Below are 23824 nucleotides of genomic sequence, written 5' to 3' on the forward strand. Positions count from 1 at the left end.
CACTCTCTGGCTAAAGAAAGTTCTCCTCATCTCTGTTCCAAAAGGATGCCCCTCTATTCTGAGGCTGTGTCCCCTGGTCTTACTCTCCCACCATAGGAAACATCCTCTCCACCTCCACTCTGTCAGGGTCTTTCGCCATTCGATAGGTTTCAATGAGGTCACCCCTTATTCTTCTGAATTGTAGTGAATACAGGCCCAGAGCCATCAAATGCTCTTCATATGATGAGCTATTTAACCCCTGGAATTATTTTTATGAATCTCCTTTGAACTCTCTCCATTTTTAGCATATCCTTTCTAAGATAAGGGGCCCAAACCTCATCACAATACTCCAAGTGAGGCCTCATCAGTGCTTTATAAAGTCTCAACATTACATCTTTGCTTTTATATTCTAGTCCTCTTGAAATGAATGCTAATATTACATTTACCTTCCTCCACACAGACTCAACCTGTAAATTAACCTTTAGGGAATCCTGCACAAGGACTCCCAAGTCCCTTTGCATCTCAGTTTTTTGTATTTTCTCTCCATTTAGAAAATAATCAACCCCTTCATTTCTTCTACCAAAGGGCATGAGCATATACTTTCTGACACTGTATTCCATCTGCCATTTCTTTGCCCATTTTCCTAATCTGTAAAAGTCCTTTTTAGCCTTTCAACTTCCTTAAGACTGCCTGCCCTTCCACCTATCTTCATATCATCTGCAAACTTTGCTACAAAGCCATCAATTCCATCATCCAAATCATTGACAAGTATCGTAAAAAGAATTAGTCCCAACACAGACCCCTGTGGGACACCACTAGTCACCACCAGCCAGCCAGAAAATGCTCCCTTTATTCCCACTCTTTGCCTCCTGCCAATCAGCCATTGCTTTATTCATGCTAGAATCTTTTTCTGTAGTACAATGGGCTTGTAGCTTGTTAAACAGCCTCGTGTGGCATGCACATCAACCACTTCTCCTTTGTCTATCCTGCTTGTTATTCCTTCAAATAATTCCGGCAGATTTGTCAGGCAGGATTTTCCCTTGAGGAAACCATGCTGACTACAGCCTATTTTATCATGTACCTCCAAGTACCCTGAGACCTCATCCTTAATAATTGACTCCAACATCTTCCCAACTGCTGAGGTCAGACTAACTGGTCTCGAGTTTCCTTTCTTCTGCCTCTTTCCCTTCTTGTAGAATGGAGTGACATTTGCAATTTTCCAGTGGTTCTTGAAAGATTATCACTAATGCCCCCCCAGTCTCTTCAGCCACCTCTTTCAGAACACTGGGTTGTACACCATCTGGTCCAGGTAAAGGTTCTACCTTCAGACCTCTAAGTTTCCCAAGAACCTTCTTTCTTGTTATAGTAACTTCACACACTTCATGCCTTCTGACACCTGGAATTTTCACCATACTGCCAGTGTCTTCCACAGTGAAGACTGATGGAAAATACTTACTCAGTTTGTCTGTCATTTCATTGTTCCACATTACTATCTCTCCAGCATCATTTCCAGCGGTCCAATATTCATTCTCACCCCTCTTTTACACTATTTGTATCTGAAGAAACTTTTGATATCCTCTGTAATATTATTGGCTATCTTACTTCAGTATTCCATTTTTACCTTAATAACTACTTCAGTTGCCTTCTGTTCTGTTTGAAAGCTTCCCCATCCTCTAATGTCCCACTAATTTTTGCTCCTCTTATATGTCCTCTCTGCTGGCATTGACTTCTCTTGTTAACCATGGTTGTGTCATCTTTCCTTTAGAATACTTCTTCCTCTTTGGGATGAATATATTCTATGCCTTCTGAATTGCTTTCAGAAATTCCAGCCATTGGTACTCTGCCGTCATCCCTGCCAGTGTTCTTTTCCAATCAATTCTGGTTAACTCCTCTTTCATGCCTCTGTAATTCCCTTTACTTCACAGTAATACCAATACATCTGACTTTAGCTTCTCTTTCTCAAATTTCAGTGTGAATTTGATCATATTGTGATCATTTGCCCTAAGGGTCCTTTTACCTTCAGGCCTCTGATTAATTCTGGTTCATTGTACAACTCCCAATCCAGAATACCTGATCCTCTAGTGGGCTCAACCGTGACTTGGGTTTAGATGTTGTGTGGGAGGTGGACGATTCTGGAAGCTGTAAGGTACACATCAAGGACTTTGAGTTGAACTGTTATGGTTCTCTTCTTTGGTCTGGTTTGGAGTTGGGTCTGTCTCCTGGATGGGTGTCCTAGCTTGGGTCAGATGAACAGTGGAAGGTAGTTTGAGGGTCTTCAGACATTGGAGGAACCCAGTGGCAGAGCATGGGCTGTGAGGGTCTAGCAGGGCACAGGTTTCTCTGGTGAGTGAATTGAAATTAATACATGTGGTCACAGGTTTGTACAGCGAGGAAACAGGCCCATCAGCCCAACTGGCCCATGCTGATCATGATGCCCAGCTGCCCTAGTTTCATTTGCCTATATTTGTTCCATAACTGTTTTCTGTCCACGTACCTATCCAAGTGTCTTTAAATCTTAACAAGTTTTTCTGGTAGCTTGTTCCACCTTCTGCATGAAAAAATTGCCCTTGGGTCTCTATTAAATCTCTCCCCTCTCTCCTTAAACCTGTGCCCTCTGGTTCTTGATTCCCCAATCCTGAGAAAAAGACTGTGCACTTTCACCCTGTCTCTGCCCCTTGTGAGTGTTTGCATCTCTTTGAATTCACCCCAAAGTCTCCTGTATTCTAGTGACTAAAGTTTCAGCCAGCTCTTGCTCTTGTCCAGAGGTCAGTTATGGTCCTGAACATGTGTGGAGTTGGGTTACACCAACCTCCCAAGTTGGTCGTTGAGGTGCCAATCACCGGAGAACAGCTGAATGTGGGGCCGTCCACTTGGTGTGCTGACATGTCCAATTTTCTCTGGTTGTTCTCCAGGCTCTTGTCTCCTTTCTGAAGTCACTGGTTAACATTTTCCTGAAGATACTTGGTCTCAAGAAAACAGGTCCGCCAATCACACTCGAAGACCCAAATGTCAAATATGCATTGAGACTGATCGATAAGGAGGTGAGTGGAGTTGAGAGACTGGACTTTGCTGTTAGAGGTACTGGAGGAGTAGCTGGGTTCGTGACCCAGGCAGAAAGAATCAGAATCAGGTTTATTACCACTGACGTGTCGTGAAATTTGTTACTTTGCAGCAGCAGTACAATGAAAAATATAAAACAGTACTATTAAGTTACCATAAATATATATGAAGTCTTACAAAAGTAGTGAGGTTCATTGTCCATTCAAAAGTCTGATGACTGAGTGAAGAAACTGTTTCAGTCTCCTTTACTTCCTTCCTGATGATAGCAATGAGAAGAGGGCGATGTTCCTTTTTGATGAATGCCGCCTTTTTGTGCCGCCATTCCTTGAAGATGTCCTCAATGGTGGGGAGGCCAGTACCCTGATGGGCTGGCTGAGCTTACAACCCTCTGCAGGTTGTTCTGATCCTCTGCAATGGTCCCCCCCACTGAGGCAATCAGTCAGAATGTTCTCCACAGTACACCTGTAGAAATTCTCAAATCTTATGACAACATTGTTGCAATCCAAGTGAAATTGCATTTTAAAAAATTGTATTACATTTTTGGAGTGAAACTACAAAATAGCCTCTACAAAATGATCGGGTTGATGTCCTCTGGGAAAAGAAATGTCCCTCCTGTGAGTGTTGATCTGGCAACGGCTGGGTTGTAAGATCCCCACATTTATTTACCAGGTTTTGCCCATCTTTGATCTCTGCAGCCCTCTGACCCTCTGAGACCAATGCTTCGCCAATCCTGGATTCCTGCACACGAATGTCAGAGGCCGGTCCAGTTTATACACGGAGAGTCAGCAGGAAGGAATGTGTAGTTGGACTGCTCGGTAGCAGCCATGCCAGCGGTGTTGTGGACTGTTTCACACCCCGTTACTGAGCAACCGCTGTGGCTCACCAGACACCAGAGATCAGGGTTGTGTCTGAAGGCTGTTCATGGGAAGTTGGTGGTCTATAAATACCACCGACTCCCTCTGAACTAATCCAATAAAACACGTTAATGCACAAGAGATTCTGCAGATGCTAGAAATCTTGACCAACTCACGAAAAGTGCTGGAGGAACTCAGGAGGTCATGCAGTATCAATGGAGAGGAGTAAGCACTCGTTGTTTTGGCCCCCTTTAGAGGAGAAAGCTTTAGAACATAGAACAATACCGGCTTTTGGCTGAACTTTTAACCTACTCTTAGATCAAACTAATCCTTCCCTCCTACATAACTCTCCAGGCGCCTATCAAAGTTTTTTAAATGTCCCTAATGTATCTACCAAAATCCCTGACGAGGTGTTCCATGCACCCAGCATTCTGTATTTAAAAAAAAAAGACCTATCCCTAACATCCCTTCTATACTTTAGCCCTTTCTGCCTTGGGGAGAAAATCTCCAGCTGTCTGCTTGATTATGGAGACATAGGCATTGATCTCTCAAGAATCTCTAGATCTGGAATGGTTCCAGAGGAGTGGAAAATTGCAAATGTCACTGTACTCTTTAAGAAGGGAGGGAGGTGGAAGAAAGGAAATTATAGACCAGTCAGTCTGTCCTCAATGGTTGGGAAGATGTTGGAGTCAATTATTACAGAAGAGATTTCAGTGTACTTGGAGTAACATGATAAAGTAGGCCAAAGTCAGAATGGTTTCCTTAAGGGGAAATCTTGCCTGACAAATCTGGAATTCTTTGAGGAAATAACAAGCAGGATAGACAAAAGGGAATCAGTGGATGTCATTTACTTGGATTTTCAGGAGGGCTTTGACAGGTGCCACACATGATGCTGCTTAACAAGATAAGAGCCCATGGTATTACAGGAAAGGTTGGCTGACTGGCAGGAAGCTAAGAGTGTGAATAAAGGGAACCTATTCTGGTTAACTGCCGGTGCCTGGTGGTGGTGTGCAGGGTCAGTATTGGGACTGTTTGCATGTTATATGTCAATGATTTGGATGATGGAAGTGATGGCCTTGTGGCCAGGCTTGCGGATGATATGAAGATAGGTTGAGGGGCAGGTAGTGTTGAAGTAGGCAATCTGCAGAAGGACTTGGACAGATTGAGAGGATAGTCAACTGCGTGGCAAATGGAATATGGTGTTTGAAAGTGTATGGTTATGCTCTTTGGTAGAAGGAGTAAATGTGTTGACCATTTTCTAAATGGAGAAAATTCAGAACTCAGAGGGACTTGGGAGTCTTTGTGCAGGATTCCCTAAAGGTCAACTTGCAGCTTGAAGGCAAATGTTAGCATTCATTTCAAAAGGACTAGGATATGAGAGCAAGGATGTGATGCTGAGGCTTTATAAGGCTTTGGTCAGACTGTACAGAGTATTGTGAGTATTTTTCGGTCTCTTATCTAAGAAAAAGATGTGTTGCAGTTGGAGATCGTCCAGAGGAGGTTCATGAGAATGATTCCAGGAATGAAAGAGTATCAGTATGAGGAGCATTTGATGGCTCTAGGCCTGTATTGCATGGTTTAGAAGAAGAAATGAGGAATCTCATTGAAACCTATCAAATATTGAAAGGCCTAGACAGGGTGGATAAGGAGAGAATGTTTCCTATTGTGGGTGAGTCTAGGACTGGGCATAGCCTCAGAATAGAGGGACATTCATTTAGAACAGAGATGAGAAGAAATTTCTTGATGCAGAGGGTGGTGAATCTGTGGAATTCATTGCTATGGACAGCTGTTGAGACATTTCTAAAGCAGAGGTTGATGGGTTAGTCAAACCACCAAAGGTTATGGGGAGAAGGTAGGAGAATGGGATAGGGAGGGATTAAAAAAAAATCAGCCATGATGGAATAGAACATAGAAACCCTACAGCATAATACAGACCCTTTGGCCCACAAAGCTATGCCGAACGTGTCCTTATCTTAGAAATTACCTAGGGTTACCCATAGCCCTCTATTTTTCTGAGTTCCATGTACCTGTCCAGGAGTCTCTTAAAAGACCCTATTGTATCCACCCCCACCAACGCCGCCAGCAGCCCATTCCACACACGTGCAACTCTCTGCGTAAAAAAAAAAAACAACTTACCCTGACATCTCCACTGTACCTACTTCCAAGCACCTTAAAACTGTGCCCTCTTGTGCTAGCCATTTCAGCCCTGGGAAAAAGCCTCTGACTATCCACACGATCAATGCCTCTCATCATCTTATATATCTCTATCAGGTCACCTCTCATCCTCCGTCACTCCAAGGAGAAAAGGCTGAGTTTACGCAACCTATTCTCATAAGGCATGCTCCCCAATCCAGGCAACATCCTTGTAAATCTCCTCTGCACTCTTTCTATGGTTTCCACATCCTTCCTGTAGTGAGGCGACCAGAACTGAGCACAGTACTCCAACTGGGGTTTGACCAGGGTCCTATATAGCTGCAACATTACCTCTCGGGTCCTAACCTCAATCCCACGATTGATGAAGGCCAGTGCACCATGTGCCTTCTTAACCACACAGTCAATTTGCGCGGCAGCTTTGAGTGTCTGTGGACTTGGATTCCAAGGTCCCTCTGATCCTCTACACTGCCAAGAGTCTTTCCATTAATACTATATTCTGCCATCATATTTGACCTACCAAAATGAACCACCTCACACTTATCTGGGTTGAATTCCATCTGCCACTTCTCAGCCCAGTTTTGCATCCTATCAATGTCCTGCTGTAACCTCTGACAGCCCTTCACACTATCCACAACACCTCCAACCTATGTGTCATCAGCAAACTTACTAACCCATCCCTCCACTTTCTCATCCAGGTCATTCATAATGATGGAGCAGAGTCAGTGGACTGAGAAGTATAATTGTGTTCCTATGAGTTATGCCCTTCTGTCTACCCTATCTGTGCCTCTGGTCATTTTGTATCCCTCTATCAAGTCACCTTTCTCACTCCAAAGAGAGATGCTCTAGGTCACTCAACGTTTCCTCAAAAGACGTAACTTCAGTCACAAATTTCCAAACTAATGTCACAAGACTGGACGGGGGGGGGGGGGGGGCGCAGGCGCGGTCCTGATCGTAATCTTGATTGTGAGCACCTTTAAGAAAGGAGATGGGTCTGATTCAGTTGGTTGGAGGCTGGTTATTGTGTCCTGGATCATCTCCCGGTGGGTGTGGAGCATTTGCCCGAGTCAGTTTCCATGCGGTGCCAGATGGGTATGGTCTCAGCAAAAACTTCAAGGAATGCACAGAGCACCTCCAGCCGCTGCCAGTGACACCAACCTCACTAATGGCTTCATTGGAAAGGTGCTGTCTTTGCCACCCATCCGCTGTCTGGTACCTGGACCCATATCAGCTGTGATTCTAACTGATGGGCTGCTCACCATCACTACACCAGTGAAGGCGCTCAAACGGTGATTGTGGGGATGGGAGAGAGATGGAGTGGTAACCTTGTATATGCTACTTGGATCAGTCACACCGCACTTCCACAATGTCCAGAAATCGAGCTGATCCTGAGGGTATCCTTTTGGAATTGGAGGGGAAAGTTATGCTATTAGGCAGGGACTGGGGAGCATGAATTGAGAACAGATGTTCTCAGGGAAATACACAACCATGGGTATGTGGAATGCCCTGCAGGGAGTGGTGGTACAGGCTGATATATTTGGGGCATTTATGAAACTCTTAGACATGATAGAAAAATGGAGGGCTATGTGGGAGGGAAGGGTTAGATTAATCTTAGCGTAAGGGTTGTGGGCCAAGGGGCCTGTATGTGCTATACAGTTCTGTGTTCTATCCAAACCTCAAGCTTATCCAGAAGTTATCCTTGTGGAATTGTGTAAAGGTCAGGTCAGGTGATTTAAACTGCTGGTTGATTCTGTTTCTGTAGAAAGGTGACCTTTTTTTACCCAGTAATTCTCTGAACTTTGGTCCTGTTTGCAGATGTTAATCATTTATTTTACTGTAGTTCATACACAGCCGCACTGTGAGGGAGAAGAGTTGATTTTTAGCCAGTGACTACAGCTGAGTGTGGTGAACAGTGTCAGTTGCTTTGTGCATTGGACTGGAGCAGTATCCCACCACCGGTAACCCAGTGGGCTCTGATCTTTAAACCTCCACTGATCTCACAGCCTGGGTGTCAGAGTGAGATCAGTCAGCCCCACTCCTCCCTATGGCTCTGCACTGGGGATGTGACCATTTATTTCTGATCTCAGGTGGTGACCCGTGACACCAGGAGGTTCCGCTTCGCCCTCCCATCCACAGATTATGTGCTGGGACTGCCGATTGGTGAGTCTCAGTTCCTCTTGTCGGGTTCCCGGCTCACGCCCACTGCTGCTGACTGTGTTCATTGCACTCTGTCCGGTCGCTGTATTCATTCGGAGGATGGGCCTACCGAGAACAAGCCCCTACCTCCCATGCTCACATGTCCCCCCCCCCCCCCCGTTCTTCCCCTACCAAATTTATGGATTTCGCTTGGGAGGTCAGTGTGGAATCTGTTTCCTTCACCCTTGGGGCAGTGAGTTCTGATCTAGGGTGTGTCAAATTGTCCCTTGAGCCTGTTTGACTGTCCAATGGCTGATTAACCCACTCAGTCCATCCTTCCCTTAATTTGTGGTCTCCAGGGGTTCTCAGTCAGAACTGTGAATGTCTCCCTCACTCTGGGTCAGAACTCTAAGTGGGTGTAGGACATCACCAACTGCCCCCCCCCACCCCCGAGACACCCTAGCTGCCCAGCTCTCTGCCAGAGGAAGCCCCTCCGAAACCCCTTCACATTCTTGAGTAACACACACAAAATGCTGGAGGAACTCAGCAGGTCAGGCAGCATCTATGGAGTGGAATAATCAATCAGTATTTCACAATCTTATTGCAGCAGGGTTCCCGAGGGTTAATCTCACACATTCTTCCCACTACTTTACTCTGCCACCTCAGGGACTTTGGAGATTTCTGGACAGGTCTCTGATATCTCCTGAATTCTCTTACTGTTGATCAGCATATCCCTTGATATTGCTGCTGATCTCTCATCACTAACCACTCCACTACCACACCATCCCTTTGCAAACTCCCCTTTCTGTTTCTGTGGAGATGGGGAGGGGGTTCATACTGTTGGTCTGTGTGAAACACAGAAACATAGAAAACCTACAACACAATACAGGCCCTTCGGCCCACAAAGTTGTGCCAAACATGCCCCTACCATAGAAATTACTAGGCTTACCTATAACCCTCTATTTTTCTAAGCTCCATGAACCGATACAAAAGTCTCTTAAAAGACCCTATCTTATCCGCCTCCACCACCGTTGCCGGCAGCCCATTCCACGCACTCACCACTCTCTGAGTAAAAAACTTACCCCTGACATCTCCTCTGTACTTACTCCCCAGCACCTTAAACCTGAGTCCTCTTGTGGCAACCATTTCAGCCCTGAGAAAAAGCCTCTGACTATCCACACGATCAATGCCTCTCATCGTCTTATACACCTCTATCAGGTCACCTCTCGTCCTCCGTCGCTCCAAGGAGAAAAGGCTGGGTTCACCCAACCTATTCTCATAAGGCATGCTCCCCAATCCAGGCAACATCCTTGTAAATCTCCTCTGCGCCCTTTCTATGGCTTCCACATCCTTCCTCTAGTGAGGTGACCAGAACTGAGCACGGTACTCCAAGTGGGGTCTGACCAGGGTTCTATATAGCTGCAACATTATCTCTCGTCTCCTAAATTCAGTTCCACGATTGATGAAGAGCAATACATCGTATGCCTTCTTAACCACAGAGTCAACCTGCGCACTGCTTTGAGTGTCCTATGGACTTGGACCCCAAGATCCCTCTGATCCTCCACACTGCCAGGAGTCTTACCATTAATTCTATATTCTGCCATCATATTTGACCTACCAAAATGAACCACTTTACACCTATCTGGAATGAATTACATCTGCCATTTCTCAGCCCAGTTTTGCATCCTATCAATGTCCTGCTGTAACCTCTGACAGCCCTCCACACTACCCACAACACCTTCAACCTTTATGTCATCAGCAAACTTAGTAACTCATCCCTCCACTTCCTCATCCAGGTCATTTATAAAAATCACGCAGAGTAAGGGTCCCAGAACAGATCCCTGAGGCACACCACTGGTGACCGACCTCCATGCAGAATATGACCCGTCTACAACGACTCTTTGCCTTCTGTGGGCAAGCCAGTTCTGGATCCACAAAGCAATGTCCCCTTGGATCCCATGCCTCCTTACTTTCTCAATAAGCCTTGCATGGGGTACCTTATCAAATGCCTTGCTGAAATCTATATACACTACATCTACTGCTCTTCCTTCATCAATGTGTTTAGTCACATCCTCAAAAAATTTAATCAGGCTCGTTAGGCACGACCTGCCCTTGACAAAGCCATGCTGACTATTCCTAATCATATTATACCTCTCCAAATGTTCATAAATCCTGCTCTTCAGGATCTTCTCCATCAACTTACCAATCACTGAGGTAAGACTCACTGGTCTATAATTTCCTGGGCTATCTCTACTCCCTTTCTTGAATAAAGGAACAACATCCGCAACCCTCCAATCCTCTAGAACCTCTCCCGTCCCCATTGATGATGCAAAGATCATCGCCAGAGGCTCAGCAATCTCCTCTCTCGCCTCCCATACTATCCTGGGGTACATCTCATCTGGTCCCGGTGACTTAGCCAAGTTAATGCTTTCCAAAGCTCCAGCACATCTCACATCTACATGCTGAAGCTTTTCAGTCTGCTGCAAGTCATCACTACAATCTCCAAGATCCTTTTCCATAGTGAATACTGAAGTATTCATTAAGTACCTCTGCTATCTCCTCTGGTTCCATACACACTTTCCCACTGTCACACTTGATAGGCCCTATTCTCTCACGTGGTATTACGTGGTTATGGATAGCCTGCACTCTGGGAGAGGGAGGGCTGTTGCTGCATTTGGGCTGTGTTGGAGCCTCTTGTGTAAGAGTGGGCTCTGTAGTGAATTTAACGGCCTTAAATTTTACTAGCCTGATCATCTGTTCCTCAGGGCAGCACATCTACCTGTCAGCCAGGGTGAATGGGCAACTGGTGGTCAGACCCTACACCCCCGTCTCCAGCGACGATGACAAGGGATACGTGGATCTGGTGATCAAGGTAATGATTCATCTGGTGAATGTGGCTGTAATCCAGGAACAACTTCATGATCTCTCCCCTCCACCTACTCTTTCCCACACCTCTACCTCTTCACCCTCCCACCTCACTTCCCCCTCCTACTGTCCACCCATTCCTTACCACCCTCCCCTCTCCCCCCACCAGTTCTGATTCTCTCTCCCCCCCCCCTTCCCCCATCTCCCCTCCACCTATCTGTGGAATACACTGCCACAGTTGCGAAAGAAGCTAAGTCATTGACTATGTTTAAAGAAGAGGTTGATATTTTCTTGATCAGCCAGGGCTTCAAAGATTATAGGGAGCAGGCAGGAGAATAAGGTTGAGAGTCAACAATCACCTTTTTGGTCTTGTTGACATTGAGTAAGAGATTGCTGTGACACCACTCAGCCACATTTTCAATCTCCTTCCCATAAACTGATTCGTCACCACACTTGATTTGACCTACCACAGTGGTGTCCTCAGCAAACTTATTTATGGTGTTACGTACCCCGTGACTGGTTAAAGAACCAGCAGAAATGGAATACACCTGGAGTCTGGTTTTGCTATTAACTAATTCTATTTTATTAATAACTATGTAATAAAGTAACATAAAACCAGATGAATCAAACAGGTTAGCAGAGTTTATGCACATATAGGTGTGGAAATATAAAACCCAAACTACTTCAAACTTAGGTGGTAAGTGATAGTCTTACGGTGGTAGGTAAACGAAGTCAGTTCAGTTCGTGTTATTGAGTTGAGTAGAATTGAGGGGACAGAGGGGTTCGTTGCCCACATAAGCTGATGCTGTCGATTCTTCCTTTTGTCCTCCAAAACTTCCAAGTTAGCCAAACTTGACCAACTTAAGAGCGCCGTCTTCAAGTGATAATCTATCAACCCAGGCAAGGGTTAGACACACTGGTCGACTCCACAGGGTCACTCTTTCACGCACTAATAATCACAGATCGGACTTCCGCCTGCAGCTCAATGGAGTAATATGTACATTTTGTGGCTGCCTTTAATTCCTCCTTTTCCCCAGTCTAAACTTTGAATTGTTTAACTTTTATTTCTTGGATCTTGGAGGGTCATTATGTCGTCTCCTTTAAGAAGTGGAAAGCAGCTTTTTGAACTCAGCAATGGAAAGGGAAAAACTTCGAAAGAAAAATCAGAAGATATGCCTGTCTGGGCTGAGCGTTTGGAACGTGCGTTGATGGGTCTCGACAACAAAATAGACAATAACACTTCTGAGCTGAAGTCGTTCTGACAGAGTTTACAGACTATTGAGGAAAATATTGTTTCCTTGAATACTGAGTTTAAAGAATCGAAACGTCAGATTGTGGATATTTCAACCTGCTTGGAACAGGCTCAACGTAAAATTGTCGATTTAGAGGCGTGGTCTTGTTGAAATAATATCCGAATTGTTGGTCTCAAGGAGGGCTCTGAGAGTAGGAATTTATTGGACTATCTTGCCAATTTGTTTCAATCTCTGTTTCCAGATATTCTATCTCAGCCTCCTGATGTTGAAAGAGCTCACAGAATTTTCACTTCGTCAGATAAAGCTCGGCCAATTTTAATCAATTTTCTTTGCTTTAAAGTTAAAGACCAAATCAAAAAATGTGCAAGGAAACAAAGTTTTTAAATTTAACGGTTCCGAGATCCGTTTTTATGAAGATTATCCACGGGAAGTTATGGAACAGCGGATCAAATTTATACCTGCTATGAAGATAGCGCATGCAAGAGGGCTTTTCCCATCACTCAGATATCCTGCCAGATTAAAATTATTTCCTAAAGATTCTACACCTTGTGTTTTCTCGGATCTCCAAGCTGCATCGGATTTTGTCAACTCTATTGTAGAATCGGCTGATGTATGAAGGATATTAGAGTTGCTTAATAATTTTCTGAAAGAAAACAGGCTCTGAAGATTTCTGTATGCTGAAGATATCCTTTGATCGATGGATTATTTAAAGAAGAGGAACTTCTTGGTTTGACTAAAGAATGACTTTTTTTGAAGTCTGTTTAGTATACGGAGTGAATTAATACAGTGGACAGATTGTTAACTGATTTGGCTATCTGTTTCTGTCTTTTACTTTAAGTGATAGTTTGCTTATAGTTTATATAGACTTTTTCTTATATTATGGAGTGTTTAGTAATAGATAATTAGTTTCAGTTCTTTTGTTAAATTAGGTAAACTAATGAATAATGGCGCTGTTTTTCTCAGAGATTATATTGTTTAGTTTTAATAGCATTGCTTTGACGTCTTCGGAGATGGTTTTTGCATTCCTTAGTTTATTTTCAATGATTAAGTATAAACATTTTTTCTTCCCTGTTGGGCTTTATAATCTTAAGGTTATGTATTTTCTTTGTAAGGGGGAGGGGGGAGTTGAGAGTAAAAACTTTTAAATCACTATTTAAATAGAGTGGCACGCAGCGTTCTGCCTTTTTTGCTTTTTTTCTTGGGGATGCGTCCTGGCTTTTTTTCTTCTTTGCCGGATTTCTATCTTTGGGGATGGTGGGAGGTTTGGGGGTATTTTGGGGTTTATGGTGGGATTTCATTTTTCAATTTTTTTCACACATTTCCTGTGTTTTTCCTCATTATGAAGTTCTGGAGCATGCGTGGTTTCTATTTGGTTATACTCATCATCGCCATCTTTGATTAGCCCGCGATGGTATGTGTGTATTTTCGTGTTTAAAAATAATATTCAATGGTACTTAAACAGATAAACGTTATTAGTTGGAATGTATGTGGATGGAATCACCCTATTAAGCAAAGGAAGACTTTTAAAATTATTAATCGATTCCAGCCCGATATAATTTTTGTTCAAGAAACGCATATCAGAACGGACGATCAAAATAGATTTTTCAAAACATGGAAAGGCCTTCACTATCATGCTACTTGTCTAAATAAAACAAAGGGAGTATCTATTTTTATTAAATCTAATATTTTATTTATTCAAGAAAACATCGTCTCAGATAATGGTAGATTTTTAATTATTAAGGGAACAATTTGTAATAGAAAAATTGTCCTGGTTAATCTATATGGACCTAATGTAGATGATACTTTTTTAAAAAATGTATTTGGTTTATTACCAGACTTAAATGAATATATGCTGCTGATGGGAGGTGACTTCAACTGTTGTTTAAACCTTTTGATTGACAAGAGTTCAACCAATCAGCAGCTTCCGAATTGTTCAGCATCGCTTACCAATTCCTTTTTAATTGATTATGGTTTGATAGAAATCTGGAGAAATTTACATTCTAATGATAGCGATTATTCTTTTTATTCACATGTCCATAAAAAATATTCGAGAATTGATTATTTTATAGCTGATTTCCGATTTTTGTCCAAATGTGAATATGATGCTATTGTTGTTTCGGATCACGCAACTTTAAGCTTAACTTTTCAGTTAAATGATGTTAGTAATGCAAACTTGCCTTGGCGTTTTCCAGAAAATTTATTACAAAGTTCGGACTTTGTCAAATTTATAGAGATTCAGATAAAAGATTTGGTTCTTTTTAATAATGTGGGAGATATGTCGAAATTGATTATATGCGATACACTTAAAGCATAGTTGCGAGGTCAGATAATCTCCTATTTGGCTAAGCTCAAGAAACAGACAAAAATAGAGTTAGATAGAATTTCAAAACAAATTAAGGACCTGGATAACACTTATGCAGTTTCTCCTAATGTTGATTTATTTAAACAAAGGGTTGAACTTCAATCACAATATAATTTACTATTAACTTATCCTATTGAAAGAAATTTGCTTAAATTAAAAAGTCAATTTTATGTGTTTGGAGATAAAAGTAACAAGCTATTAGCATCTCAGTTTAAGGCAGTTAGAGAGAGCTAAAAGACAAATAAGGGAGATGGCAGTTTAGCTTGTAATTATGAAGATATGAATACAATTTTTCAAGACTATTACAGTGAACTCTATAAATCTCAGTTTCCAGCTGACCCTTCTAATACGTATGCCTTTTTACAAAAGATTAATTTTCCTAGAATATCTGTTGAAGATCAGCAAAGTCTTGATGCTCCTTTTACTGAAAGAGAAATTCAGAAAGCTATTCTTTCAATGCAATCTGGTAAAGCTCCTGGACTGGATGGTTTTACTGTAGGATTTTATAAAAAATTTGAAGATTTGCTTACTCCTTATATGTTGGAAATGCTTAAAGATTCTTTTCCGTTAGGAGAGTTACTTTCCACATTTTATGAAGCTTCTATTTCTTTAATTCTTAAGAAAGATAAAGACCCTACTGATTGTGCTTCATATAGACCTATTTCATTATTAAATGTGGATGCTAAAATTCTTTCAAAAATAATGGCTAATTGGTTGGAGAATATACTAGCTAAAATTATTTCTCAGGATCAAACAGATTTTATAAAAGGCCATTATTCCTTTTCTAACACTCGGAGATTGTTAAATATTATATACTCATCCCTCTGGAAGACTCCCCAATGTGTTGTTTCTCTAGATGCTGAAAAGGCATTTGATAGAGTTGAATGGAAATATCTATTTAAAGTTTTAGATAAATTTGGCTTTGGTACTAATTTTAATAAATGGATTAGATTGATGTATAAAAGCCCTATTTCCACTGTTACTACTAATAACTGCAGATCCCCCTTTTTCCGACTTTCGCGGGGTACGAGACAAGGATGTCCGTTAAGCCCTTTGTTATTTAATTTGATGTTGGAACCTTTGGCTATTACACTTCGTGAAGCTAAAGATATTCAAGGAATTTCCATAAGTGGGACTATTCATAAGATTTCCCTTTATGCGGATGATCTCTTGGTTTATGTTTCGAATCCTAAAGAATCTATTCCTAGTTTATTGAAATTATTAAATGAATTTGGATTGTTTTCAGGATATAAATTTAACCTGCATAAAAGTGAATTGTTTCCTTTAAATGATTCTGCTTCTATGTAGGATGACATTCCTTTTAAAGTTACGGATTCCTGTAAATATTTAGGTATTATCACTAAAAATTATGGAGACCTTTATAGAGCTGATTTAGTTCCCTTAGTGGATTTTATGAAGTAATTATTTTCTAGATGGAATCCACTTACACTTTCGTTAGCCGGTCAAATTCATGCAGTTAAAATAATGATTTAAATTTTCATGTATTTTAAAATATTCCTATTTTTCTAACTTTGATTAGGTTGACTCTATTATTTCATCTTTTGTTTGGAATAATAAAAGACCAAGAAAATGTCATTTACAAAAATTAAAAAAGGATGGAGGTCTTACTTTGCCTAATTTAAGAATGTATTACTGGGCGGTTAATAAACGTTATGCGTGTTCTTTGTTATATTGGACCGATAAAAAGGAACGACCACCGTGGGTTGATCTGGAATTGAAAATTCTGAAACAATTTTATTTAACTTCGTTATTAGGAGCTCCTTTACCTGTACAATTAGCCAAAATTTCTATTCTAAATATAAATCCTATGATTAAGCAGTCATTACGAATCTGGTACTAGTTTCGTAAGTTTTTTAATCTTAAAAATTTAACCTTTTTAGTTTAATTTATCGGAACTATTTATTTAAACCTTCACTTAGTGATCCTCCCTTTTCTCTTTGGAGGAATAAAGGAATTTTTTCCTTTACGGATTTGTTTCAAAAATGCCGATTGATGTCCTTTGAGAAATTAGTAACTAAATATTCTCTCTCATATTCACATTTTCTGCAATATCTTCAGGTCAGACATTAACAAGAATATTTAAGTAATTTTCCATATATACAAGATTCTGAACTGTTAGTCATTATTTTAAAAATGAACCCTTTAGTGAAAGGTTTTATTGGGAAAATTTATAATTTATTATTACAACAGGATAACTATCCTTTACTTAAGATTAAGCAAGATTGGGAAAGAGAGCTTAACATGACCTTGATAACAGAGGATTGTTTGTGAATTTTGAAGTTGGTCAACTCTTCTTCGATTTGTGCCAGTCGTTCTCTGATTCAATTTAAAATTGTACATCGTTATTATTTGACAAAGGAGAGATTGTCTTAAAAGTTTCCTAATGTTAATAGTCAGTTGACACATATTTTGGTCATGTTCTGTATTGAAACAGTTCTAGAAATCTATTTTTTCTGCAATTTCTAAAGTTTAAAATCAATTTACAACCTAATAAATTGACAGTTTTGTTTGGTGTAATTCCTCAATATATTCACGGTATTTCTATATCAGACCAATACGTAATTGCATTTGTCACATTATTGGCTAGAAGGGCTATTTTATTAAAATGGAAAGATGCCTCTGCTCCCACTTTGATACAATGGTTCTCTCAGGTGATGTTATGTCTTAGTTTGGAAAAAATCAGAAGTCAAACTTTTGATCCTAGATTTGACTTCGAGAAAAGGTGGGGCTGTTTTGCCCGTTATTATCATTTGATTTGAGTTAATTGAGATGGTCCTTTTCTGATGCTTGGGTATATGGATTTGGTTGGCGGATTGATGTCTTTTTTTATGGAAGCTTGTATGGCGTATAGCTCCGGGTTTGTGCTCCCAGTGGGTTTTCTTTCCCCTTTTTTTTGTTTTAGTTAGTAGGGGTTCATTTTTCCTTCTTTCTTTTTTTAAAAAAAAAGCTTTAACATTTTGTGTTTTTTTATTATTATTGATATACTGTTCAGTTTGGTTGATAGTTTAACTCTTATTCTACATATGGATATGTTGTCTTGATTATTTTGATGTATTTTTCTTGTTGATTTTCAATAATTAATAAAAAAGATTTTAAAATGAAATAATAATCACAGATCGATTGCTCTTAATCGATCCTCAGTTCCACACTCGTGGGCACCTGAAAGTGTAGTGGTAACTTCACACACCTTAGTGCGTCTGCGTGTCCCTTTCTTCTGTGCGTCCTGTGAAACAAGCAACTATGCTGGTTTAAATACTGTTGTGCTGAACACCAGCTGTCCATCATGTAGTCAGAGTGTGTGTGTGTCTCTCTCTGTCTCTCTGTCTGCCTGTCTCTGTCTCTCTCCCTCCCCCCCCCCTCAGAAGCTGGCAGTGTCCTTACAGAAATCCCAAACAAACTGTGAGCAGTCTTCGCCCCTCTCTCTCTCCCTCTCTCTCTCTCTCTCTCTCTCTCTAGCTGTTTGTGCTGTACAGCTGCACGCTCTCTTTCTCTCTTTTTAGAGGCACAGTCCATAATGAATAACTCAAGATATCGTCATAATGGCACTGGAGCTGTGCTTAGCCTCTCAGTCATAAGTATAAAACGAGCAAAGCAGGGGACTAAGCACATAGTCTTATAGTATACCAGTGCTGGTGGAGATTGTGGAGGAGATGTTGCCAATCCAAACTGACTGGGATCTGCAACAGAGGAAGTCGAGGACCCAATTGCACAAGGAGGTATTGAGCCCAATGTCTTTAGGTCATTGATGAGTTTTGAGGGGATGATAGTATTGAATGCTGAACTGTAGTCAATAGAGAGCATCCTGATGTATGCACCTTTACTGTCCAAATGTTCCAGGATTGAATAAAGATCCAACGAAATGGCTTTTTCTGTTGACCTGTTGTGATAGTAGGCAAATTGGAGCGGATTCAAGGTGCTTCTCATGCAGGAGTTGGTATGATTCATCGCCATCTTTTCAAAGCAATCCATCACTGTGGGTGTAAGTGCTACTGGAGGCCGGTTCCATGTTCTTCTTAGGTACTGCTATAATTGAAGCCTGCTTTAAGCAGGTGGGTAACTCAGACTGCCAAAGCAAGAGGTTAAAGATATCACTGAACAAATACAGGTCTTTAGTACTCAACCAGGTACCCCATCTAGGTCAGATGCTTTCTGTGCATTCACCCTTCTGACAGATGCTCTCACATTAGCCTTGGAGACTGAAATGACAGGATCATTGGGGCCTGTGGGAAATGCATGCATGTTTTGATGGTGAAAACAGGCATAAAGGGCATTGAACTCATCTGGGAGCAGAGCCTTGCTCTCACCTATGTTGCGAGGTTTCACTTTGTAAGATCTAACAGTATTCAAGCCCTGCCACAGCTGTCAACAGTCCTTCAATGATTCAAGTTTGGTGTGTAAATTGCCACTTCACCGGTCCAGTGATTGCTATTGCCACTGGTCATAAGTGTTTCCTGTTTCAGGTTTACTTCAAAGGAGTCCATCCCAAGTTCCCTGAAGGAGGTAAAATGTCCCAGTACCTGGAGAATCTAAGAATCCAGGATAGCATTGACTTCCGGGGACCCAGTGGCCTGCTTGTTTACAAGGGAAAAGGCAAGTGGTGACTCATTGGGAAACTTTTTCCTTGGGATTGAATTTGGCTGGGTAGGGGCCTGGCAGTGGGACTTCAGTTGGCTGTAGAAATAATCTGGTGGAACTTGGGGGCCATGTCTCCTAGTTATCGGTGGACCGGAGTCGGGAGTTTCCTTCCTGCTCTTTTCCAGCAATGGAACCAATGTCTTGTCCTGGGGATATCGGACATAAGAGATAGAACAGCCCAGCAGAAGCCCTTCAGCCCATGATGTGCTGACCCTTTCCTCCCACCCACATGGGATTCTGCAGACGCTGGAAACACAGAGCAACATAAACAAAATGCTGGAGGAACTCAGCAGTTCAGACAGCAACCCTGAAGAGATGAATGCTTCAAACAGAGATCCTTCATCGGGACCCTGATCCTGATGAAGGGGCTGGGCCCTAAACATCCAGCTCTTTATTTCTTCTCTCCAACATAGCCCTCTGTTTTTCTATCATCTATCCCAGTGTCTCTTCTACCATCACTCCCGACAGTGCGTTCCGCACACTCATCTCACTGTGTAGGGGAGAAAACCTTCCTCTGACATCCACCTATACTTTCCACCAATCACCTTAAAATTACTGTCCCTCACGCCATCGAGTCAGAATCGGGTTTATTGTCACCGACGTGACGTGAAATTTGTTAAACTTAACAGCAGCAGTTCAATACAATACAAAATCTAGCATAGAGAAAAAATTAAAATAAATAAACAAGTAAATCAATTGCATATGTTGAATAGATTTTTTAAAAAGTGCAAAAACAGAAATACTGTATGTTTAAAAAAAAAATGAGGTAGTGTCCAAAGCTTCAATGTCCATTTAGGAATCAGATAGCAGAGGGGAAGAGGCTGTTCCTGAATCGCTGAGTGTGTGCCTTCAGGCTTCTGTACCTCCTACCTGATGGTAACAGTGAGAAAAGTGCATGCCCTGGGTGCTGGAGGTCCTTAATAATGGACGTTGCCTTTCTGAGACACTGCTCCCTAAAGATGTCCGGGGTACTTTGTAGGCTAGTGTCCAAGATGGAGCTGACTAGATTTACAACCTTCTGCAGCTTCTTTCGGTGCTGTGCAGTAGCCCTTCCATACTAGACGGTGATGCAGCCTGTCAGAATGCTCTCCACGGTACAACTATAGAAGTTTTTGAGTGTATTTGTTGACATGCCAAATCTCTGCCTTCTTTAAAACTATATCAATATGTTGGGACCAGGTTAGATCCTCAGAGATCTTGACACCCAGGAACTTGAAGCTGCTCACTCTCTCCACTTCTGATCCCTCTATGAGGGTTGATATGTGTTCCTTCGTCTTACCCTTCCTGAAGTCCACAATCAGCTCTTTCGTCTTACTGACGTTGAGTGGCAGGTTGTTGCTGTGGCATCACTCCACTAGTTGGAATTTCTCACTCCTGTACACCCTCTCGTCACCATCTGAGATTCTACCGACAGTGGTTGTGTCGTTACAAAATTTATAGATGGTATTTGAGCTATGCCTAGCCACACAGTCGTGTATATCGACAGTAGAGCAGTGGGCTAAGCACATACTCTTGAGGTGCACCAGTGCTGATCGTTAGTGAGGAGGATATGTTATCACCAATCCACACAGAATGTGGTCTTCTGGGTAGGAAGTAAAGGATCCCATTGTAGAGGGAGGTACAGAGGCCCAGGTTCTGCAACTTCTCAATCAGGATTGTGGGAATGATGGTATTAAATGTTGAGCTATAGTCGATGAGCAGCATCCTGACGTAGGCGCTTGTGTTGTCCAGGTGGTCTAAAGCCATGTGAAGAGCCATTGAGATTGTGTCTGCCATTGATCTATTGTGGCGATAGGCAAGTTGCAATGGGTCCAGGTCCTTGCTGAGGCAGGAGTTCAGTCTAGTCATGACCAACCTCTCAAAGCATTTCATCACTGTTGCTGAGAGTGCTACTGGGCAATAGTCTTTAAGGCAACCCACATTATTATTCTTAGGCACTGGTATAATTGTTGCCTTTTTGAAGCAAGTGGGAACTTCTGCCCATAGCAAAGAGGTTGAAAATGTCCTTGAATACTCCTGCTAGTTAGTTGGCACAGGTTTTCAGAGCCGAGAGTATCTATGTGTTCTGTAGCGGCTGACATCTCTGAGCTTCCTTCCTCGGCACTGCTGGCATTAGGTGGTCTGATCCAAACAGATTGAGGAGCTACAACCCATTACGTTGGTTCCCTCGGATTGTCAGCAATTAGAGGACTCGTCAGTGGTGGTGAGGAGCCGGTCACAGGGATGGGTAGAGCAGAACAGCCATGCAATGGGGCTGCTGTGTCCTGGGCGTTTGGTAATTGTGCTGTGTTTCACTTGCAGGACAGTTTGCCGTTCGGCCAGATAAGAAATCTGAAGCCAAGATCAAGGAGGTTAAGAAAGTGGGCATGATTGCTGGTGGAACAGGTGAGTCGGGTGACTGACTTTTTTTGTATTAAAAATTGGCTTTATTTATCACATGTACATTGAAACATCACTTTGTGTCAAAGACCAACGCAGTCGGAGGAAGCCCTGGCACAAGTGTTGCTATCTTCTGATGCCAATGAAGCACGAACATTGCCCACAACTCACTAACCATAACCCATATCTTTGGAATGTGGGAGGAAACCGGAGTACCCGATGGAAATCCACGCAGTCACAGGGAGAACATACAAACTCCTTGCAGATAAGGGCAGGAATTGAACTCTGATCTTCCATTACTGGTACTGTAAAGTGTTACACTGATCACTACGCTACCATGCCGCCCTGTAGTTGTAGCATCATGGAGTGAGGCAAAATGGGAGAGTAATTTCCAGCCCTTAATCACACTGTCACAGGTATTGGGCAGTGGAGTGTGAAAGACCCTCTGTGCCTTTTGGAGAGTGGGAGAAGGCTTCTGGTATGTGCTTTGGAAAACAGGAATTTGTGTGGCTGTGACTAATTGGTTAGGGCATGAGTCTGTGAGGTCTTCCACAACTCCTACTTCTGCATTCTTCAGTTTGATGTGTGCTTTTGAAACTTTCCAGGTATCACCCCTATGCTGCAACTGATACGAGCGATTGTGAAGGATCCCAATGACCCCACAATTTGCCATTTGCTGTTTGCCAACCAGGTAAGGAGCCACTTTCTGTCAGAGTTCAGAGAAACAGAGGGTTCTCTCAAACTAACTCAAGCAGAATTGTCACTGCCACCCCATACTGCTGCTCCCACACATTCACTGACCTCTGGGATTCAGATTTTCCAGGCCTGGTGGTACCCTACACTCCAGGGAATAAAATTCTAACCTGCTGAACCTTTCCCCATAACTCAGGTGTCAAGACCTGGCAACAACCTTAAATTTTCTCTGTACTTCTATCTTATTGACATCTTTCCTATGGTAGGTGACCAAAACTGCACACACTACTCCAAATTCGGTTCGCCAATGTCTCTACAACTTCAATGTAACATTCCACCTCCTGTACTCAATATGTTGATTTATGAAGGCCAATGTCCCAAAACCTCTCTTTATGACCCTACCTACCTGTGACACTACTTTCAAGGATTTATGGATCTGTATTCCTGGATCCTTTTGTTCTATCGCACTCTTCAGTGCCCTGCCACTCATTGTGCAAGTCCTACGCTGATTTGTTCTCCCAGGCTACAATATCTCACACTTATCTGCATTAAATTCCATCTGCCATTTTAGTCTGTTTTTCTAACTGGTCATGACAGCCTTCCTCACTGTCCACTACATCCCCAATCTTGGTGTCCTTCACAAAATTGATGATCCAGTTTACCACATGATCATCCAGATAATTTAGGTGATAAACAACAAGGGACTCAGGCATCAATCCCTGTGGCACACAACTAGTGACAGGCCTCCAGTCAGAGAGGGAACCCTCTACTACACTCTTTGGCTTCTCCTACAAAGCCAGTGTCTAATCTACTTTACTAAATTCTTGATCTTGAATGCCAAGTGACTGAACCTCCTTGACCAACTTCCCATGTCAGATGCCTTGCTAAAGTCCACGTAGACAACATCCACTGCCTTGCCTTCATGCACATTCTTTGTAATTTCCTCAAGAGACTCTTTAAGATTGGTTAGACATGACCTACCATGCATGGCCCTTCTCGACTTTCCTTAATCAGTCCATGTCTATCCAAATTCTTGTACATCAGGTCCCTGAGAATACATTCCAATAACTTTACCACAACTGATGTCAGGCTCAGCGGCCTACAGTTTCTAGGTTTATTCTTAGTCTTTTTTGAACAACGTAACATCAATAGCTATTCTCAAATCCTTTGGTATCTCACCTGCGCCCAAGGACATTTTAAATATTGCTGCAGTTTCTGCACTAGCCTCCCACAGGGTCTGAGGAACACTTTGTCAGGTCCTGGGGATTTATCCATACCGATTTGTCTCATGACAGCAAACTCCTCCCCACCCCTCTGCTCCTTTTCCTGTCTCCATCTCTTGAGCAAATACAGGTGCAAGAACACTGAAGTCTTGCAATTCCATACATAGTTGACCATGTTCATGCTCAAGAGGACCAATTTTTCCTTTCTTTCCT

The 23824-nt window shown here is 42.2% G+C and overlaps 1 protein-coding gene across 1 annotated transcript in view; it reads left to right on the forward strand.

Moving 5' to 3' along the window:
• LOC140202477 (NADH-cytochrome b5 reductase 3-like) overlaps nucleotides 1–23824 on the forward strand; it is a 30169-nt gene that overhangs the window by 2629 nt on the left and 3716 nt on the right. Inside the window, exons 2-7 of the mRNA XM_072267361.1 lie at nucleotides 2892–3020; nucleotides 8132–8204; nucleotides 10946–11052; nucleotides 19142–19271; nucleotides 21618–21701; nucleotides 22301–22386. Of these exons, the coding sequence (XP_072123462.1) occupies nucleotides 2892–3020; nucleotides 8132–8204; nucleotides 10946–11052; nucleotides 19142–19271; nucleotides 21618–21701; nucleotides 22301–22386 (609 nt within the window). The remainder of the gene's footprint in view (nucleotides 1–2891; nucleotides 3021–8131; nucleotides 8205–10945; nucleotides 11053–19141; nucleotides 19272–21617; nucleotides 21702–22300; nucleotides 22387–23824) is intronic.

Source organism: Mobula birostris, chromosome 9 (assembly GCF_030028105.1).
Source record: "Mobula birostris isolate sMobBir1 chromosome 9, sMobBir1.hap1, whole genome shotgun sequence".
Classification (NCBI taxonomy): domain Eukaryota; kingdom Metazoa; phylum Chordata; class Chondrichthyes; order Myliobatiformes; family Myliobatidae; genus Mobula; species Mobula birostris.